This window comes from Plodia interpunctella, chromosome 29, assembly GCF_027563975.2.
Source record: "Plodia interpunctella isolate USDA-ARS_2022_Savannah chromosome 29, ilPloInte3.2, whole genome shotgun sequence".
NCBI classification, from domain to species: domain Eukaryota; kingdom Metazoa; phylum Arthropoda; class Insecta; order Lepidoptera; family Pyralidae; genus Plodia; species Plodia interpunctella.
In genome coordinates, this window is record NC_071322.1 from 3,227,354 (window position 1) to 3,248,754 (window position 21,401).

At 34.9% G+C, this 21,401-nt stretch overlaps 1 protein-coding gene and 1 long non-coding RNA gene across 2 annotated transcripts; both read left to right on the top strand.

Moving 5' to 3' along the window:
- Positions 1 to 492: 492 nt before the first annotated feature.
- On the top strand, positions 493 to 18,642 carry LOC128682157 (uncharacterized). Its single transcript, XM_053766726.2, has 15 exons — positions 493 to 644; positions 1,931 to 2,020; positions 2,842 to 2,880; positions 3,402 to 3,582; positions 4,705 to 4,872; positions 6,652 to 6,806; positions 8,145 to 8,321; positions 9,311 to 9,319; positions 10,716 to 10,724; positions 10,981 to 10,986; positions 12,887 to 13,063; positions 14,381 to 14,534; positions 15,703 to 15,886; positions 18,142 to 18,260; positions 18,491 to 18,642. The coding sequence occupies exons 1-15, from the start codon at positions 570 to 572 to the stop codon at positions 18,553 to 18,555; spliced, it is 1,608 nt and encodes a 535-aa protein (XP_053622701.2). The 5' UTR covers positions 493 to 569; the 3' UTR covers positions 18,556 to 18,642.
- A 508-nt stretch (positions 18,643 to 19,150) lies between these two features.
- On the top strand, positions 19,151 to 21,294 carry LOC135310016 (uncharacterized). Its single transcript, XR_010370310.1, has 2 exons — positions 19,151 to 20,178; positions 21,262 to 21,294. It is a non-coding gene; the product is annotated as an uncharacterized LOC135310016 (long non-coding RNA).
- The last annotated feature ends 107 nt before the right edge of the window (positions 21,295 to 21,401 follow it).

Genomic DNA, 21,401 nt, shown 5'->3' on the forward strand with positions numbered 1-21,401 from the left:
AAAGGCATCTTAATTGATATTTTTAGAATTGCCATTTAGTGGCAGTGAACACACAATGAACTGAATAGCCCACAAGTGTGCAGGTTTCCTCACGATGTTTTCCTTCATCAGAAACAAATTGTGGTCGATGAAAACTATAACATGAATCAGATTGGATTCAAACCTAGTGATTTTGCTCACAGGCGTGTCACCACTGGCGCTTATAAATAATAATATTAGGACAAATCACACAGATTGAGCTAGCCCCAAAGTAAGTTCGAGACTTGTGTCATGGGATACTAACTCAACGATACTATATTTTATAACAAATACATATATAGATAAATGTCCTAGACCCGGGCCAATTAGAAAAAGATCATTTTCCATCATGACCCGACCGGGGTTCGAACCCGGGACCTCTCGGTTCAGAGGCCTTGAGAGAACCTTACCACTGCGCCACCGAGGTCGTCTTACAAATTGACGTGACGTGTAATCGTAAAAAAGTTAATTTAGTTAGTTTTTATTTGAGCAATTAATTTAAAAAAATGTAACAGTCAATTATATGTACCAACATCTAAACCTAGAGAAAAATGTTTAGAGAAAAGACGTGTTTGATATTGAGTTCAATTTTTTTATTTAATTTAGTGAAATGTGGTTATCCGCCGGTAAGTATCTCTATGGTCCACATATCGTAAAAACAGATTAAGGGAAAGAAATATAAACAACAGGCATAAAACTAACAAAGATCAGTAACTCTGAACTAAAATTTGAGATCCTACTTAAATTGTGATATATACTTAGTTGTAATATCAATATCATTATAATTATAGCTACTTGAGATGTCATTCGCCTCCTTTTTATTCTGTAATCGCTTGCCCGCGTGAAAAATTCTGCGTATATTCCATATTCCGTATATATTCCATAGTCGTGTGGGGGTTGATTTTTGAAGACAAGTACCCTATGTATGAACCGGCGAGCCTTTAACTGTACGCATACCAAATTGCATCAAAAGCGGTTCAGCTGTTTAACCGTTTAGCCGTGAAAGCGAATCAGACACATAGATAGAGAGATACAGTCTATCGCATTTATAAGACTAGTTGTTCACGAACTTAGTTACCTCACGAACACAGTGATAAAAAATCTATCGACAGATCCTATTTACCTTTTAAATTTCATCAAAATCGGACCAACGGTTCTGCAGTTATTCAGCGTTACAAACATACATACATGCTAGTCCATATACCTTCATTTTTTGTACGTTTGTAATATGTTTTTGTAATATGGTCCATAGAATTTTTAAGTTCGTGGGGCATCAAAATCGGTTAAGGAGTTTTTGAAATATTCACAATTTTGTAAAAATTCATCAAAATTTATTGTGTTCGCGAGTCGCGAGAGCTAAGTTTGTGGCAAACAACTAGTTATTTTAAAGTCAGATAGTAAAACTAATTCTTGTCTTTGGTAAAATTTGGAAAATTGTAATGACAGCGCGTGCGCAGCCGTCGAAACGCTCTGAGGGACTTATGGACGTTATGTATGGGCAAATAATTATTTTTGTGTAATTGATTGTTTCACAATTAGGTATATAGTTGTGAAACAATCAGCACTCGGATCACAATAATAACCTGTTTTGATATACATTTTAAATATGTACTTTGTTGATATATAATTAGAAAAAAAAATTTAAGTAACAATAATGGTAAGCCCTTCTGGCATGATAGGGACCAACACTGTTCAAATGAGTTTCTTTCGGAATTTCTTCTCAACAGTGGTCGTGTCGAAATGCCAGTACTTTGTAGCTTGTTGAGAAATTACTATTTAATATAAAAATAGATGTGAAAAAGTGCCTGTGAAGGTCTAATATCTGAATTTTAATTAGAATTATGGTGTCAGAATTCATTCCAGTCGTCTACAGGTATCTGACATGGTTCAGCGGTAATCTTCTCTCTTGCAGATCGGTGATGAGGTCCAAGCCGGTAGCGTTTTACTTCCTGCCACCAGGAGAGGTCGCTACCTCGCCAACATAGTGAGAAGACAGGCTGTGGTTAGTATAATTAATCATTTTAATTAATTGTGGTCCAGTTGTTAAGACGTCTCCCTTTGAAGCGAAAGGTACCAGTTTCACCTTATACTACACGAGTTTGTATTATACTCATTTTATATTGTTTTTTTTATTAAGTATATACTTCTACTACTGTGGTATCTTAAAAAACTATCTTAATTGGCTATTTTCCAATTGGCAACTAATGTCAAAAACGAAATTTTATATGGCGCTTGTATAACAGTGATGTATTGTGATTATTTGTGTGTGTGAATCGGTGGTGGTGTAATGGTTAAGACGCCCACCTGTGGATGGAAAGGTCCCAGGTTCGAAACCTATTTGTGCCACCAATCTGACTCATGTATAGCTTTCATCGTCCACCACTTGCTTCTGGTGAAGGAAAACATCGTGAGGAAACCTGCACACTGGTTGATTATTATTAACTTGTGTGTGAAATGGAGAAGGCAATGGCAAACCACTCCATTAATAATGCCAAGAAAGTTGTTGTGTGTGTTTCATTCCATGTAATGACCACGAAACTCAGTCATGAGGAATACGACTTTGAAGAGATTGTGATTAGGTACACGTAGGTACCTACCTATTTTGGAGTCGAAAAGAATTTCTAATACACTTTAATGAGACCGGAAAAAATTGTTAATCTCGTAATTAATAAAACTGATCAATTAAAATGACGTTTAATTATCGAGTTTGATTATTTAATAGATTTATTTTTTTACCCAGTCGCTTATTGGTAATAGCCAATTCGTCTGCTTCATATAATTCAAATGTGTGTTATTGATAACCGTGTTCGTATTTTTTTCCAGGATGGCACTGGAATCAGATTCAATAAAGACGCAGACAGGGTAAGTCAACAAATAACTAGTATATCACCGCTACTACGCTTAATTGAAATGTGGCTTCTAGAGATTTTTTTTTTATGTTTATTAATTAACTATTATGAGGATAGTAGATGGAGAGGTGGTGTAATGGGAAACAGCGGTGTTGTAATTGTTAAGTTCAAAAGTGAACGCCCAAATATTTATATATTGGGAGGTGAAAATTTCTATGAAAATCATGTCACGACCAAAGACAACTTAATTGACAAAATGTTGGTCTTAGATCATGGAATGGATGGAATTAAGTGTGTAGGATCTGTCAATAGATTTTTTTAAGTTCCTGGGGCAACAAAATAGGTTGAGTCGTTTTTGAAATATTTATTTTAACAATTTTGAAAAAACTCTTCAAAAATTTATTGTGTATCGCGAGGTCTGTGTTCGCGGCGAACAACTACTTAGTTTATGCTGTCACAAGTAACGTTTGCACGCTGATGAAGTTACGCGTAAACAGCTAGTCTAGTCTAGTAATAAGACAAATCTGATCCCAGATGAACGCAGAAGCAAAGAAAAAAGTGGACGTGTTGTCAGACGAGCTGCTACCGTACATCATAGCGGAGCAGGAGCGACGTACCACTCTGTACAAGAGGATAATGACGGCCATACAGAACGGGGAGAAGGGGGTCACCATCGCCGAGATCAAGAATAAACCCCCACTTATTATTAAGAGAGGTGTGTGTCTTCTCTTATTATATTTTAGCGGTCATGTCTCTTCGTACTACGCCAGAGGACTCTGAGAGTTTGCTGTTTTGAATAGGATTGATATAAGGTTAGATAATTGTAAAAAATGTGTATGTCCTAGACAAAATAGATATATCTCAGATCATTGTGATCATTGATGTCGTGGGCCGGGTCGTGAGGTTCCCTCTATTATGGTTGAGCTACGCGATGGCTGACCCATGCCTCAAATCGTGAACGGGTGCTGCCAGAGGGAACTGGTCATCTCGTTTCTCATATATTTTCATGTAAGTTAATTGTGTTTCACATCGATATATATATATTATAATCAGCACTCGGATCACAATCATAACCTGTTTTGATGTACCTTTTGACTATGTACATTATGTACTTTTATATATTATTAGAAAGAAAAAAAAAACATTGTAAGAAACAATAATGGTAAGCCGATCTGGCATGATAGGGACCAACACTGTTCAAATGAGTTTCTTTCGGCATTTCTTCTCAGCAGTGGTCGTTCCGAAATGCCAGTAGTTTGTAGCTTGTGAGAAATAACTATAAATATTGACGAGAAAAAGTGCATGTGAAGGTTTAATTTCTGAATAAATGATTTGAATTTGAATTTAAATTTGATAGATTGTAAAAATGCTGCTGAATCATTAAAGCAAGATTTAAAGTTAGGTTGGAAAGTCCATTTCAAAAAATTATAACCAATAAACTCGAGCATCGTATAAAACTAATATTTTGAAACAATATTTAAGAAGTCTTCTTTGAAACAACAATTAAGGAAGCTGCCGAACAAACATACCTTTTTTCCCTAAGATATTACTCAATCGTGACGTCACGTTAGAGTAGATACACATGGTAGATAAACACACCTATATGTGTGTGTATCTCTCTAACATGCACACATATTTTTTTACAATTTTCTGACTTTGTCATTTATTGCACGTATAATATTTTCCTTTATTGTGTCTAACTTTATTACAAAAACATGTTGAACCCGCCTTTCAACCAGTATACCAGTAAACTAATAGATGAAGCAGAGAGAGAATAAATTTGTTGGGTGCAAGCGAAAAAGTACACAATAAAGAATTCTATCATAAAATTCTCCAGGCCTAATGTTCCGGTGTCCCTCCAACCGCGCGCCGAAAGAACCCGACGGCTCAGGCAACATTGTATGCGAGGAAGGAATCGAAGCGTTACCAGTCATGTACGATTCATGTCTTAGCGCAGAGGATAAAGAACTTTATAACGCTGAGAATAAGTACTTCTTTTGCAATCGTGAGTATATCACACATCCTTACTTCGAGTGTCTATCTATAAGGATAAAAATTTAAGCCACATGTAATATAGCATACTGGACTATGGCATAATGATTTTAAAACATAGCGTTCTTACTTACTATTTGAAGCATAATTATAAACTAACCTAAAAAGTAATTATGCCACATTTACCCATATGGCAAAAAACAATTATGCCTTAGACCTATTATGCCAAAATATTTTATGCCAGAATTCGTATATAAGACAAAATTAAATATGCGAAAAAAGGGGGCGTCCCTATTTCCTTACAGTCGTACCTATTCCTATATTTTTCTTTTATCTATGGTATTCCTCATGGCTGAGGGTCGAAGTCATTAAGAGAATTAAGCACAAATTACCTTTTTGGCGATATTAATACAGTGGTTTGCCATTGCCTTCTCCATTTCACACAGTAGATGACAAAATCAACTAGAATGCAGAATGCATTCCTCACGATGTTTTCCTTTACCAGAGGCAATTGCTTGTATATTACAGAAAAACCTATGACAATTCTATAAATTGTACGGAACACTCTTCAAGTGAGTTCAATTTGCAATTAGCCGGTTTTGTAAAAATTATTTATGGATTAATAAATAAATAAATATATAAGGACAAATCACACAGATTGAGCTAATCCCAAAGTAAGTTCGAGTCTTGTATTATGGGACACTAACTCAACAATATTATATTTTATAACAAATAAATTTTTATTTACAACATATGTAGGTACTTAGTCAAAATAAAAAATTACAACCAAAATAATAAATCAGTAAGTTCCCAGAAGGCTGGCGACATTTCCTCTTTGTATGGTGAAACTCAAACGTTGGCCAAAATAGTCACCAGCCCTTGGGTCCCCGGATACATCGATCAGGCGTGCGGAAACAAATACATATATAGATAAACATCCAAGACCCGGGCCAATCAGAAAAAGATCATTTTCCTTCATGACCCGACCGGGGATCGAACCTGGGACCTTTCGGTTCAGAGGCAAGAACTTTACCACTGCGCCACCGAGGTCGTCTTTGTTGACATAATTATATTATATTATAGCATAGTTGTGTTGTACCTGTGTTATGTTCAAAATAACTATTAATTTTGTATAAATAAAACACGCTAAGCAGTTATTGTCAGTGTTGTGTATTGGCGGTAAAACTGAAGTGTCACATGTCACATCAAGTGTCAACATTAAGCCGCAGACTATACACATTTTATCTATTAATAAAGTGAGCAAATACTAGACCAATATATAACAACCTGTAGGCCTACCATCAACTTTTACAGAACGATTCCAATGCAACTCAGTTCAATTTATGAATACCTAAAATGAATCGCATTCATACTAAAAATTAAGTCGATGGTGCAAATTTGCGATGCAGCTCAGTTTAGGTCGTAAAGCGGATCGCGTTAAGAGATGATGGTAAGCCCCTGTATGAAGTCCATATTTTAGAAGTCTTCAAGTGTGAAGTGTTCTGAGCTTCTTTCATGGCTCGAAAATTTTTCAGTGTGAGGCGTATCCCATAGTTTTCGAAGTTTTTTATCTTATGGAAAACGATTTTTCCCAATATTTCGGCACCCGAATATGCTACATTGTTGTATATTTTCACAAACGAATGCTTACATAATGAAAGGGTTAATAAAGTACTCTAAAATAAAAGTTTTAATCGACATAGCAAAAGGCGGCAAAGCTTTTGTGTACCTAACATACAGTGCTGTACTCTGGCGGGATAAATGTGCAGTAATATTCCCTATTATCTTCCAGGCCACAAAATGGAGGGTCCAGACCTCCCCCGGAACAGCAGCACGGTCATCGGCTGCGCTCCGGCTGAACGCACTTCCTTTAACTACACTATGAACAAATGTGGACTGGAAGGGTCAGAGGACGTCGTGGTGCACTATAGATATTATCCAGACAGGGTATCTATGTTCTATGCACTTTTGTTTTACGATTCCTGCCTCTTCTGTATTCTTGGTTTCTTCCTCAGCCGTTTGTTAGCATTTATTCAGAAGTTAGAACTTCTGGCTAAAGGTATACCGAGCCTGGGTAATGTGATGTGATCACAGGCGAAACTCCTGGAACGTAGACGTTTATTATCGATGCATCTTTACACATAGGTGTATAGCAAAAACGAAACCATGTCGAGTTCTAATTTCGAACAGCGCCATCTAGATTGAAAAAACTAAATTAAAATATTACATAATTATACGGTTAAAATTAAACACTTCACATTTATTTAATGTAATATTCTATATTGCATACCAGCGGCTGGTACCGGCTTCGCTCGGGTAAAACCATAATAAATTGTACATATAAACCTTCCTCACGAATCACACGATTTATGGGAAAAAATCCCGTATCAAAATCCGTTGCGTACTTTTAAACATCTTCTGAGCATAGGGGACGAACTGACAACTGGAAGTGATTTTAATAGCATTTTGGAACGATGCTAAGAAGCAATGAAGATAGAAATGGGTTTACCATGATTATTGTTAAAATATTTTTTCTAGTAATTATGACAAAGAAATAATATAGTGGAGAGAAAATATTTGTATTTTTGTTCGCAATAAAAACAGGAACTACTCGACCGAATTTGATGAAATTTGACACAACGATGGAGGAAACGTTCGGGAGAAATGCCAGCAGCTTCTTTGTGATATTTCTCTGCGAGAGCGAAAAAAAAACACAATTTTCCTACAAACTTTCACACCCCCATTATAACCATTTGGGGGTTGATATTTTGAAAATGAAAAGTAGCCTATGTTTTAACGGCGGTCTTTAACTACATGCATACCAAATTTCAAAAACCAGACAGACAGACAGACAGACATTGCATTTATATCGGTATGGATACCATATACAGGTTTATAGGTATCAAATGCAAAACCTCCTAAAGACTACTTGGGTACATCAAAACAAGCAACTTTTATTCTTTTCGTGATTTGGTAGTTTTTTTTTTCATATAAAAATAAACATATTATTTTAGATTCTACACGTCTTAACTCTATGTAATAGCCGAGCAACACGAGACAGTACAGTAGCGTTATGTAGCGGAATCGAACATAGAGTTAACGTTTAAACAAACGACATTAAAGCTAAAAAACTGAAAATGGTTGTATTTATTACGTTTGGACAAAAGTCGTAGAACAAAAGGTTAGTCTCTATGTACCTTACGCGCCTTTGGAAGGTTATGCGTTAGATACCTACCAGGGTAACCCTGTATACGAGTATTAATATCAATAAATATTTGTTTGCAGACCTATAAATACGTGACGGAATTGGATCCTGACCGTGAGGTCTGTGATCACTGGAATCCTTGTCAGATCGGATACATCTTCGCTTTGCCGACCATAGACCAGGCTACCACAGCCAACGAACTATGGCGTGAGTTTTTTTTTTTACCAACATTTTTATTTAGTTTCACCACTTCTTCAGTTATTAAGATTTGGTTGTGATTTTATGACCTCAATAATACTCGCATTGGGAATGCGTTTAATGCCTGTCAGCTGCCGAGGTTATGTGCCCCTTTGTCGTAGGATTTGGAGTGGTCCTATTCCACACGCCACTTCACCTGTCCCGATATTTGTCTGTCTGTAATTGAATCTTGCAAGTTAACTTTCATATACTTCCGCTTGTCCTAGAGAGTTGAAATTTCCGCGTCGCTTCACTTACCATGACAGATTACGATGAGCATGACAAGATGGTGCACCCAGTGTCGGCTCCAACGAGGGAACTCCTTAACGGTTTACTGCACGGAGATAATTTTTTTGTGACGCGTTGAACGCGACACAATCTCTCTTTCAGAAATAAAAGCTTGTGGCAAAAATGACATTTTTGTATTATTTTTTTACTATTCAGTGTAGATATCTTTATATAAATTGACAAGATGTTGTCCACATATTAAATGATACTGAACTTCTTTTCGTATGGGAGCAACGCCGAACTCGCGAACAAAAACAGCTGTTTTAAAAAAAATCAATTATTTCTTTTCTCTATGAAAATATCCAATAAGTACAGAACACAAAACTGTTGATAAAATAATGAATGAATATTGTGTAAAGTCTAAGTGAACACTACAAGACACTACATTCTCTGCCAGTGAAAGCTTTGTATCAATCACTTTTTTCCGGTTTATTACTAACTAGAAATGCCCGGGGCTTCGCTCCCGTGGGAATTTTGAAATAAAATATAGCCTATAGAAATCTTGGATAATGTACCTTTCTAATGGTGAAAGAATTTTTGACATCGGTTCGGTAGTTTCGGAGATTACCCGCCTCAAACATACAAACTCACAAACGCTTACCTCTTTATAATAATAGTATAGATATGTTGGAGCCCAAGGACCGCTGACATGCATAAATTAATTAAATAATTAATATTACATACAAGAGTATAATTAAAACATTTTTTTTATATATTTCAGGTGACTATGGTATGTTACAGCCAGCTGGATTCTATTTAAATACATTTTATATGGAATTTCGTAGCGTAAAATTTAAAAAAAAGGCTTCAGGCTTGCTGTTTTATCCACAACGAAGTTATTGGGGTTCGAAATTGGTCTGAATTGGTTCGAGAACTGAACGCACTGCCCTTTTTTTTGCTCGACTTGGCGGGCACACTGCCGTGCCCCCAGAACTTACAAATAGGGAATTAAATATAGAAGTACTATTTATTTCCATAGAAATTTCTTCCAGTAGACCCCCGACAGAAAATTAAAACAAGTTTATTTGTTAGACAAATTAAATAAAAAGCCCTGACTTTCATTTCGTTACAACTTGTGTACGGCTGAACTGGTTTTGATCAAACATATCTAAGAACCACCGCATAAAAATTAGCTGTCAAATATAAAAAACCGCATCCAAATCGGTACACCCGTCGATGAGCTACTGTGCCACGTATACAGACAGACAGACACACTTAGCGGTCAAACACCCCTTTTCTGGCGTCGGGGGGGTTAAAAAAGAAGCATTATTTTTTTACTTCTTCTTCTTCTAAGCATATGGTTTCGATGCAGCCAAAATTAATATTATCTATATTTTCAGTTGAAAGTAAGTACTTGTTTGATTTTTGTCTATCACATTTTAATCACAGTGTAAATTCTCAATAAAAAAATTCATTTCACTGATGTCACGAAAACAAAATCACTTTAAACTTTGACGTTAACATTAGAGTGCGCAGAAAAACGCAAAGTACCTACCATATTGTCTAAATGTCGGTCAAATTTAACGGTGCAATTAACCTTTGTTTTTTTTTTTTAAATTTTGTAATACAACGAGGAAAAAACTTGCTAGTGTTCTGGGCACTCTGTCGCCGTGTGACACTTTAGATCACTTTTATTTGTGTTTTTATAGCTATTAATAGTGCATAAATAGGCGAGAATGTAATGCGTCACTAACATTAGACAACACAGGAAAATATATCATTAAACTTGAAATTGTTTTTATTTGGAATACATACTTAAAGTTAATTTAAGTACCAAAATTATGATTTCATACTCTATGTTTTTGAATAAATGAAAAAATGCCTTGAAACGTCAAGTTTTATTCTAAGTCCCTGGCGCGACATTTTGCGAAAGAGGCATTCTGCGAAAGAGACGTTTTGCGACCAAACGACATTTTGCGAAAAAGACGTTTTGCGCATGAGCCATAAATGGCTATACATATCTAGGCATGTACTTTAAGGGAAAAATTATGTGTAATGTAGTATGAATATTTAAGTAAAATTAACTAGTAAATAATTAATTAATTAGTAAATATATAAGATTAATTAACAAAAAATATATATTATGACAGATAAAGTATATTTAATTCAAATCAATTTGATTTCAGAACCAGATGGTAAGATGTTTGTGTATGTGTAAAAATAACGAATTTTTATTTTTCAGTATTTTATTTTGTTAGATAATTTTCCCAACATTTCATTGAATGAAGTAAATAAAATTAATTGATTTTTATATGTTTTAGATTACGAACGTGAGTATGAACCTTTTCTCGAATATTTTTCTCTCGAAGAATAAGAAAATATAAAGTTATTGAAAAAAAATCCAATGCTTTAATTGTCTTGTATATTAAAAACATTTCACTCTTGTTTCAGGCGATGGTATGTTATTAAAATATACTTATTTATGTAAATAACTCAAATTAATTATATAACTCGTGATACAAGCGTTCCGACTACTGTGGCCGCGCTGCCATTACAATTTTTGACATATTAACAGAGACAAGAATTAGTTTTACTCATAGAATTTGTAGTTTTTTTACTGTCTGACTTTAAAACAATTGAATCTGTATTGTGGTAATGTCAATTATAAGAATGATTGATTTCGGAAATGATTCCTTCCTAAAGAAAATTGATGAATCGTAATGACAGCGCGGCAGCAGCGGTCGAAACGCTCTGAAAAACACCCAATTACTTAGTAACAATATAATAACTATAAAAAAAATATTCATTTGATTTACAGAGTACATTCCACGTAAGTTTATTACCTATTTTATTTATGAAAATTAAAATTTAATATTTTGTTATAGATATTTTATATTATTAACTGTGTGTTTAATAATTAGCACTATGTAATATACTTAATTGCGCAATAGGGGCACTATATTGTACTTTATAGTACCATGGGGTACCATTAGTACCTAAAACATGAATTTTCATTAATTGTATAAAAGGAAAAATAATATTTGTAACTGAAAACGGTTGAAATGTATTTTAACATGACATATATTTACGAGTATACCATATATTTGCCTGCGCTTAGTGGAAATAAGTTTGTTTTTTTTTTTCATTTCAGCGGTCGCTGGTAATGTATATTTTTATATCTAAAAACTTACGATCATATATCTACTTCATACCATATTAAATAAATCCTTAGTAAGATAATTAACGTCCATATTTTAATATAAATAGACAACAATTAAACTGCTTTTCTGTCTCCTTTAGTGTCCGTGAGAGGGTTAATAATATCAATCGAGACAATATGTCCTATGAAAAGGACACAGGATATTTTTCAAGATAAGTATCTTGAAAAATATTCATTAAAAGATGATGACTGATGACTTATTTAAGTTATACAGGAATCTGATGTGACGTTTACGACTATCGACTTGAGATGCAGATTTTCATCAAGATGTTTAACTTCACTGGAAGTAAATTTTTTGATAATTAGTTATTAATAAATGTGAAATAATAAACATACTCGTAACACGTCTATATTTCGCTGTAAGACCCCCGAAAATAAAATAAATAAATAAATAAACACGCGTAGGGTTCCAAGACGAGACAAAATATTCGTCTTTATGTACCATGTACTATAAAAAATCTAGAAAATAAGTACATCGCTTAAATAAATATATATATATATATATATATATATGTTCTGTTAAAAATAGTCGATTCCCGCTGTCTGTCCCTATGTATGCTTACATAGGGACTAACAGGGGCTAACTACGCAACGGAATTTGAACTGGGATTTTTTATAAGTAAAAGTTGGATGTACAATTTATTATGGTTTTACCCGAGCGAAGCCTGGGCGGTAGTCTAGAATATCAAAATCAAAATCAAATCATTCATTCAGAAATTAGGCCTTCACAGGCACTTTTTCACGTCATATTCTAAATTAAATGATGTTTACCAAAGCTACAAACTACTAGCATTTCGGAACGACCACTGCTGAGAAGAAATGCCGAAAGAAACTCATTCAAACAGTGTTGGTCCCTATCATGCCAAGAGGGCTTTCCATTTTTTAAATATAAATTTATGTATAATTTTTTATCAGTAATATAACATGTAAGTACACAATAAAGTACGCGGTCAAAAGGTATACTGAAACATATTATGATTGTGATCAAGTGCTGATGAAAGGAAAATATATATATATATATATATATATATATATATATATATATATATATATATATATATATATATATATATATATATATATAATTAACCAAACAATAAAAGTGAAATGTCGGCATATAATATGATAACAATATGATACTTTGTCACGTGGATTGATATGTTTACACATAATTTAGAGGACTCTATATCGGAATGCGTGGTGTTCGAGAAACCATACGAGTTCTCCACCATGGTGAAGACATCCCCGGGCTGGAAGGTGAAGAACGTGGAACGCCGTGGTTGTTTACACTGCAAGGAGGGGCCAAACTCACTAGTCAGTAATGTTATGAATTCCTTTTATTAGTGTGCGTCTCCCGCTCATTACCGCATGTTCTTCATTTACGTGGAAAATCAATGACTCCACATTTCCATACAAAAATTCCAATGGTATTTGACGTCATCATATAATGGTGTTAAACAACACACAGGGTTACTGTATCACACGCAAAACCTCCTAAAGACTACCTTTGTAACCAAGCAGGTATGCTTGGTTATAACAAGCAACTTTTATTCAATGACTTTTCGTGATTCGTATTTTTTTTCATATAAAAAAAAACTATCTAATTTGCGGTTCTCGTGGATTTAGTAAGTACTTCGAAGTACTTACTTGACGACCTCGGTGGCGCAGTGGTAAGGTTCTTGCCACTGAATCGAGAGGTCCCGTGTTCGATCCCCGGTCGGGTCATGATGGAAAATGATCTTTTTCTTATTGGCCCGGGTCTTGGATGTTTATCTATATATGTATTTGTTATAAAATATAGTATCGTTGAGTTAGTATCCCATAACACAAGTCTCGAACTTACTTTGGGGCTAGCTCAATCTGTGTGATTTGTCCTGATATTTTTTTTTTATTTTTATTTAATTTGGACACATCAAATAAATTGAGTTAGCCCCAATATAAGTTTGAGACATGTGTTATGAGAAACTAACTCAACAATACCATACATATTAAGATAAACATCCAAGGGTCAATCTGAAAAAAGATTATTTTTGACGTTGTTTTGACCGGGGATCGAACCAAGCATCTTCAGTGGTAGCAGTCTTCACTCTTATATAATAGCCAAGCAACACGAGACAATACTGCGTTATGTGGTTATGTAGCGGAATCGAACATAGAGTAAACCTTTATAGAAACGACATTAAAACAAAGAAAAGATTTTTTTTTGTATTTATTACGTTTAGACAAAAGTCGTAGAACAAAAGATGTTAGTCTCTATGTACCTCATGCGCCTTTGGAAGGTTATGCGTTAGATACCAGTGACCCTTAAAAGTACCAACTGTTACGCCATACAGGTATATCATAGTACAGGTGGTAATTTTATTTTTTGCGCGTGTTCTAACATTTAAGAATCTCATATTATGCGAAGAAAGGTAATTAAAAGTCTTCATCTTCACTTTAATCCACCTACCGCCGACTTAGCGATAGATTAAAGTAAATTTTTGACGAAGTCCATGCATGCATGTTTCAGGCGCCACCGTTTAAAACGAAGTTATTTACATGCATGGATTTAATAAGTACTTCGATGAGTACACCTGCTAAGTCCATGTTTATATGCTCCTAAATTTAATAAACATGTATTTGACATTTTAGATCCGACAGCAATACCTGAAGATAGACGAGGACAATGGTGATCTTACGCAGGTGACCATAAATTGGCCGCGGTTCCCGTCGAGTGACGTGGAGCTCTGGACCGTGCTGGAGAACGATTCAGGGGAGGAGAAGACGGAGAAACTTGTTGAATTCTGTGGGTTTTAACTACCTAATTTTGAGACAATGCCTCGTTCGTGGTCTTAATTCACTTCTTTCTCTTTCAATCCAAGGGTTGGCTGAAAGAATTTCTAGTTGCGATAAGTCCGCCTTTGTTCGAATCATCTTATTGACAGCCAATCAAATGTCCCCACTGCTGGGGCACTGGTCTTCCTTACGAATGATAAGGAGTATCGTCTATCACCCACCACGCGGGCCCATTGCAGGTTGGCGGGTATTAACGACTGCAAATATGACCGGGACCAGCGGCTTTACGTGCCTTCCGAAGCACAGAGGAGCTCAAGATAATTTTGGTCACATATCCAATGACTGATCACTGTGAGAGTGTCTTAACCGCCACTATCACAGGCCGAGCGCGTTAACCACTGTGTCATTGAGCCCCTCAATTTGTTTGAACGGTCTCCTTCATAGTCGTATTCCTCACGGCTGAGGGTCGTGGTCATTACGTGGAATTAAACACACACAACAACTTTCTTGGCATTATTAATGGAGTGGTTTGCCATTGCCTTCTCCATTTCACACACAAGTTAATAATCAACCGGTGTGCAGGTTTCCTCACGATGTTTTCCTTCACCGAAAGCAAATGGTGGTCGATGAAAACTAGTAGGATTCGAACCTGGGACCTTTCGATCCACAGGCGGGCGTCTTAACCATTACACCACCACCACTTCGTTTGAATGGTAGGTACCTTGTTGTAACTAATGGCGGCGTGTGGTTCCGCCCTAGTATAGGACCACTGCTTATACACCGCTGGTGATTTTTTTTGAGGAGATAGCTGGAGAAGAGAGTGACAATGGCTATTTTCGGCCGCGGTCGGAGCTCGCAAAATAGCTAATCACTACATAGTATATACTATGCAGTGATTAGCAATTTTTTTTAAAACAAGGTCCTTCCAGCAGGAAGGACTTTGTTTTAAAAAAAAATTGCTAGACAGAATATAAATAATAGACAGAATATAATGTGTAGAATAGACAGCGGTCTATCCCTATGTATGCTTAGATCTTTAAAACAACACAACGGATTTTGATGCGAGTTTTTTAAATAAATAGAGTGATTTAAGAGCAAGATTTGGGTGTATTTCATTATTGTTTTACACCAACGAAGCCTGGCCGCGCCGCTCGTTAAATATAACATATATTTTTCAGGTGAAGCCGCCATAGCAATAATCCCGAAGAAATTGGAGGTGTATCCAGCCCAGAAGTTCGATGATCTGGTCACTGTGAACTACGAATGCGACAGGTGTACGTTGGAGTACATCGTTATAAGGGGCATGGACAAAACCATGGTGATATTGGACAAGTCTAGATTCAAGACATCAGATGGCAATGAGTAATATATTCGTTTCATACAGCATTTCAACATAACAGCTGTCTATTGTTTCTCCTTTCTAATTTTTAGTTTAAGGCTGCATGTGTCTTAATCGTCATTTTTAGGGTACCGTAGACAAATGGCAAAAACGGAATCCTTATAGATTCGTCATGTCTCTCTATATGTCCGTACGTCCGTATGTCACAGTCACATTTTTCCGGAACTATAAGAACTATACTATTGAAACTTGGTGTTGACGTATTCTGTGAACCGCATTAAGATTTTACACAAAAATAGGAAAAAAAACTATAAATTTTGGAAGTCTGCCCCATAAGTACATACTTGGAACTTAAAGTCATTTTTTTAAATCAAACCCATACGTGTGAATGATATTGAGATTTCTAATATGATTTTTTTCTAAACTGAATAGTTTGCGCGAGAGACACTTCCAAAGTGGCAAAATATCCCCCCCCCCCTGTAACTTCTAAAAAAGAGAATGATAAAACTACATAAAAATATATGATGTACATCACTATGTAAACTTCCACCGAAAATTTGTTTCAACGAGATCTAGTAAGTTGCTTTTTTTATACGTCATAAATCGCAAACCGTAATACGGAACCCTTCATGGGTGAGTCAGACTCGCACTTGACCGCTTTTATCAATTTCTAACGAAAACCAAAAATACCACTGTAAATTATGCTGCACTAGATAATAAAGATGTTTTTTTTTTGTTTTGATATTAGAAACACCAGTGAATAAAATACTGTGATAATGACAATGCTTTCGAAGATATGACAAAAACAAAATCACACATTTTCGGACTCGTCCAAACGCTCCATACTGAATGACACGAACAAGTGACGTCACGACGTGCTAACATGTTCGCGAAGGAAGATGTTTTTTTTTCGACAGTCTATAGTGATTACTTCGTTGTTACAAAATTTTAGTTTTTTTTTGATGGATCGAGATTATATTTTTTATAAATGGACTTTCCAGCCAATTTTAAATTTTCGTATGATTCCAGCTGCATTGTTACAGTGATTATCATAATGATCCTAAATATATCAATTTTATCTAGATTATACATATATTTATGATTATTATAAATATGTAATATATTTATGATTATTATTATAAATAAATTTAACAATTCTATGAACGTGTCAACTGGGACCCTATTCAATATGTTGTAATAATATATCGTTTTGTTATTGAGTACTTAATATAAACTTTAACGGTTAAAACGTACTTAAAAATTGTATTTGGTTGTACCTACTTAAACCTATATAACTTTGAAACATATTTTACTTACTTATGAATGTATTATTTCTTGTTGTAAATATTGCATGACTGGATGGGCAAACTATATCACTTATTGAAGGGTTATGGATGAAAATAAAAAGAAGCCACAGGATGAACCGAGATTTATTAAGATTTCAATAGAGTACAATATACATATCGTAATGGCCGAAGCTAGAAGAGAGAGTTATATCTGTGACATTGACAACTGTCAAATTGTCATATCGTAATGGCCGAAGCTAGAAGAGAGAGTTATATCTGTGACATAGACAACTGTCAAATTGTCATATCGTAATGGCCGAAGCTAGAAGAGAGAGTTATATCTGTGACATAGACAACTGTCAAATTGTAGATGCGTTTAATTACTTCGACACTTATACCTTATAAGTAGCGTAATAAATAGGTATTTTTGAGTTTGAGTCTACACTAGATTTAATAGTAGACTAGATGTACCTACATTTTTTCCATAATACATTTCACACGCACTTTTTCACGTCAAATTTTATATTATACCTACTTACAGGGTTACGGGTATCAAACGGTATTAAGGAAATTTTCCTAAAGACTTGTGTACCTACATCAAAACAAGCAACTTTTATTCTACGACTTTTCGTGAAAAAATACAATCTACTTCGTGATTCTACACATTATCTTAACTCTATGTAATAGCCGAGCGACACGAGACAGTACAGTAACGTTATATAGCGGAATCGAACATTGAGTTAACGTTTTATAGAAACGACATTAAAACTAAAAAAATGTTTTTTTAATTTATTTATTACGTTTAGACAAGAGTCGTAGAACAAAAGATGTTAGTGTCTATGTACCTTATACGCCTTTGGAAGGTTATGCGTTAGATACCAGTGACCCTGTAATGTACAATAATTTCTCAAAAGCTATAAACCACTGGCATTTCGGACCGCCGAAATCAGTTGGTAATATGTGATAATATTGTATGAAAAATGATTTTACAGCGGGAAATATATCCAATTCGACCTGGGTCGCTTGAAGCCGACTGACATTGGTCAGTTCTATGGGCAGTTTACCGACGGCAATGGAAACCCGGAGAGGGTAAAAATTATCACGCTTGAAGGTTCGTATTTTAATATTATTTAAGCTACGTGTATATTTTATGTATATACATATTATAAATAGGATATATATTAATTGAATAAAGTGTGAATTGCTTCGAGAAACTAAAAATAAAGTGTGAATTGCCGTGTCGCTTTTTTTGCTCGACTTGGCGGGGGCACTGCCGCGCCCCCAGATTAATATTTTGTGATAAGCAATAAGTTAAATAATATTTTTTTGTGTCTTTTATAGGTCCCAGACATGGTAAGTATATTTCTATATATTTTTTCTTTTTTTCATCTATATATAGAAATTAGAATGTACCTACTTCCATTGGAATTTTAAGAAAATACCGATTACAAATCTACACAAGGAAAACTAATTTTAAATCGATTACAAAAATTGTACACAGTATTTACATATATTTTTATTCAAAATTAATGAATTACTTTGTATACACACCATATTAGGTACTGAATTACTTTTTAAATTACAAATTATAACAGATTATTTTGTAATATAGATTGGAATGTGTGCGTGTGTGTGAAAAAGACATGTCGATTAATTTACGTATAAAAAAGTGTGTATAATTTTGTTGTTCTTACAATGTTCTTTGGATTATATTATAATTGGTGGCGAATATTAAACTTTTGACGAAATATATTGCAGATACGAGTAAGTAACTTACGATTTTAAATAACTATTATTTACTTTTTAGAAATAATCTTCATCATAGTCGTATTCCTCATGGCTGAGGGTCGTGGTCATTACGTGGAATGAAACACACACAACAACTTTCTTGGCATTATTAATGGAGTGGTTTGCCATTGCCTTCTCCATTTCACACACAAGTTTATTAACTTGTGTGTGAAATGGATTGACTATGATTGTGACTGGTTGATTATTATCAACCAGCGTGCAAGTTTCCTCGATGTCTTCCTTCACCGGAAACAAGTGGTGGTCTATGAAAACTACTATACATGAGTCAGATTGGTATACAAACTCATGTGGCACGAGTAGGATTCGAACCCGGGATCTTTCGATCCACAGGCGGGCGTCTTAACCATTACACCACCACCGCTTAGAAATAATACTTACCTATAATTTATTTATTATTTTTTGAATCTATTTGTTGAATCATTGCTGTTGAATATTTTTTGTTTGATGCTATTTTAGTATTTTATATTGTTTTCAATAACACAATGATAATTTCATTTTATAGAAAACAGTAAGTATGTCTTCAAGTATTATTTTTTATTCTACAAATTTTATTATTATAGCTATCGGCTTGCAGACACAGATTTGAAACATCCTGATTTTATATGGTTATGGATGATCTTGGTATCTTGGCTGTGACACCCATTAACATTACTAATTCTAACTGGTTTCCATCGAGATATAAATTTAATGTACTAAAGTATATTAAGTACCTACTCGTTTCAAATTATAGCCTAACAGGGTGGTTCGCACAGCGTTTCGACCGCTGCGGATGCGGTCAAGAATTGATGGGTCATCAAAAATCATTTCTAAAATCAATCATTCATAAAATGTACATTACTACATTACATAGACATTAAGATAAAGTCATTATTGTCCTTGTTAAAATTTGAAAAATTGAAATGACAGCGCGACCGCAGCCGTCGAAACGGTCTGAGAACCACCAAACAATAAAATTTTCCACTTTCCATGCATATTTAGAAGCTTCGATATACGGATATTGATGTGTAATCTACTTAATTTATAATTCATTTGGTTTCAGTACTAACGGTTAAACGTATAAAAGTGTCGGGAACAGTGGGGTCTCCATTCGACCACTCTGTCACGTACTCGTGTGATTCATGCGAGGTCACTGACCTTATCTGCAACGGAGAAAGCATGTTTGCCAATAGCAAAGTATCGCACTTGCCTAGCAGTCATAGTGTGATATTAAATTTCCCAAAGTAAGTTGGTTTTTCTCAACACATTTTTGATCGAAACTTTACAGCACCATACAGCCATCTATAAAGGTGAAATTCCACGAGAGAAGACGGAGATCCTTATGGTAGTAACTTAAAACGAAAAGTGATTAAGTGAAACGTTTTAAGTCAGCGACTTCCCACGGTAAAATACCTTTCCCCATGGATCGTTACAAATTAGTTTCACGAATTGATTTTTATATTATACTGAGCCAGAAAACTTACAGGCGTGTTGCCTACCGGATCGCATTATACCCTGAATGAACGCAATTCTACGCCCTTTTAACACGCTTTTATTAGGTCGATCTGTATGTAAGAAACTATGTACCTAATGAAATCTAATTTAACCATTTTCCAAGGATCGTAGCGTCATGAAAATCGGCAGCTGTGTGTGATGTGATATGTGTTCTGATGACAATACAATAATATGGTACTATCGAACTGATCTGATGATGGATCTGGAAGATATGCACTGGCATAACCGTGTTTGAACTTGTTAGAAAGATGTTATAATGAACTTTGACCACGATTCAGTTTCACGTACAATTTCACGCACAAAAGCGTGTTTTTCTAGTGTTTTATAAACTAAAATTAATTTTTAACACTAGACATACTAGCTAGAGAAAACACTTCATGATATTTTAACCTCTCCTTGTCAGTTGGTCACATTTTAGAGACTCCTTATCTTGTGTGACGTCACATATTTTGTTATTTACGCATAAAAAATATTGAAACATCTAAATGACACACTCGTGCATTGATTACATATTTTATTATTTAAGGAAGATTTACAGCAGAAATTACAATGTAAACCGATAAAATACAACAAAATACCAATTACAAATCTTCACAAGTATTCATGTTGGTTATTTTGGCATTTTGTAATTGAGACGGTGAAAAGAACGGGTAGGTACAGTTAAAGTTACAATTTTTTAGGCTGGCATTTAATTGTTTTACTTCGTTTCGAAGACGGGAAAGGGGGTAAATTACAAAAATAAAAGTTAATACTGACATTGTATTGTATAATTTAATATGTATGTATTTATGTATATTTATATCTGTTCGCAGTTTCCAAGACGAGCATGCGTGTGTATATATCGGCGTGTATACTTCAAATGGACAGACATACAGGAAAGTCTTCGCTGTAGTTGACAGTAAGTTGTATTTTCAATGCGCCCGCGGCTACGTGCTCGTGATTAATCCACGGC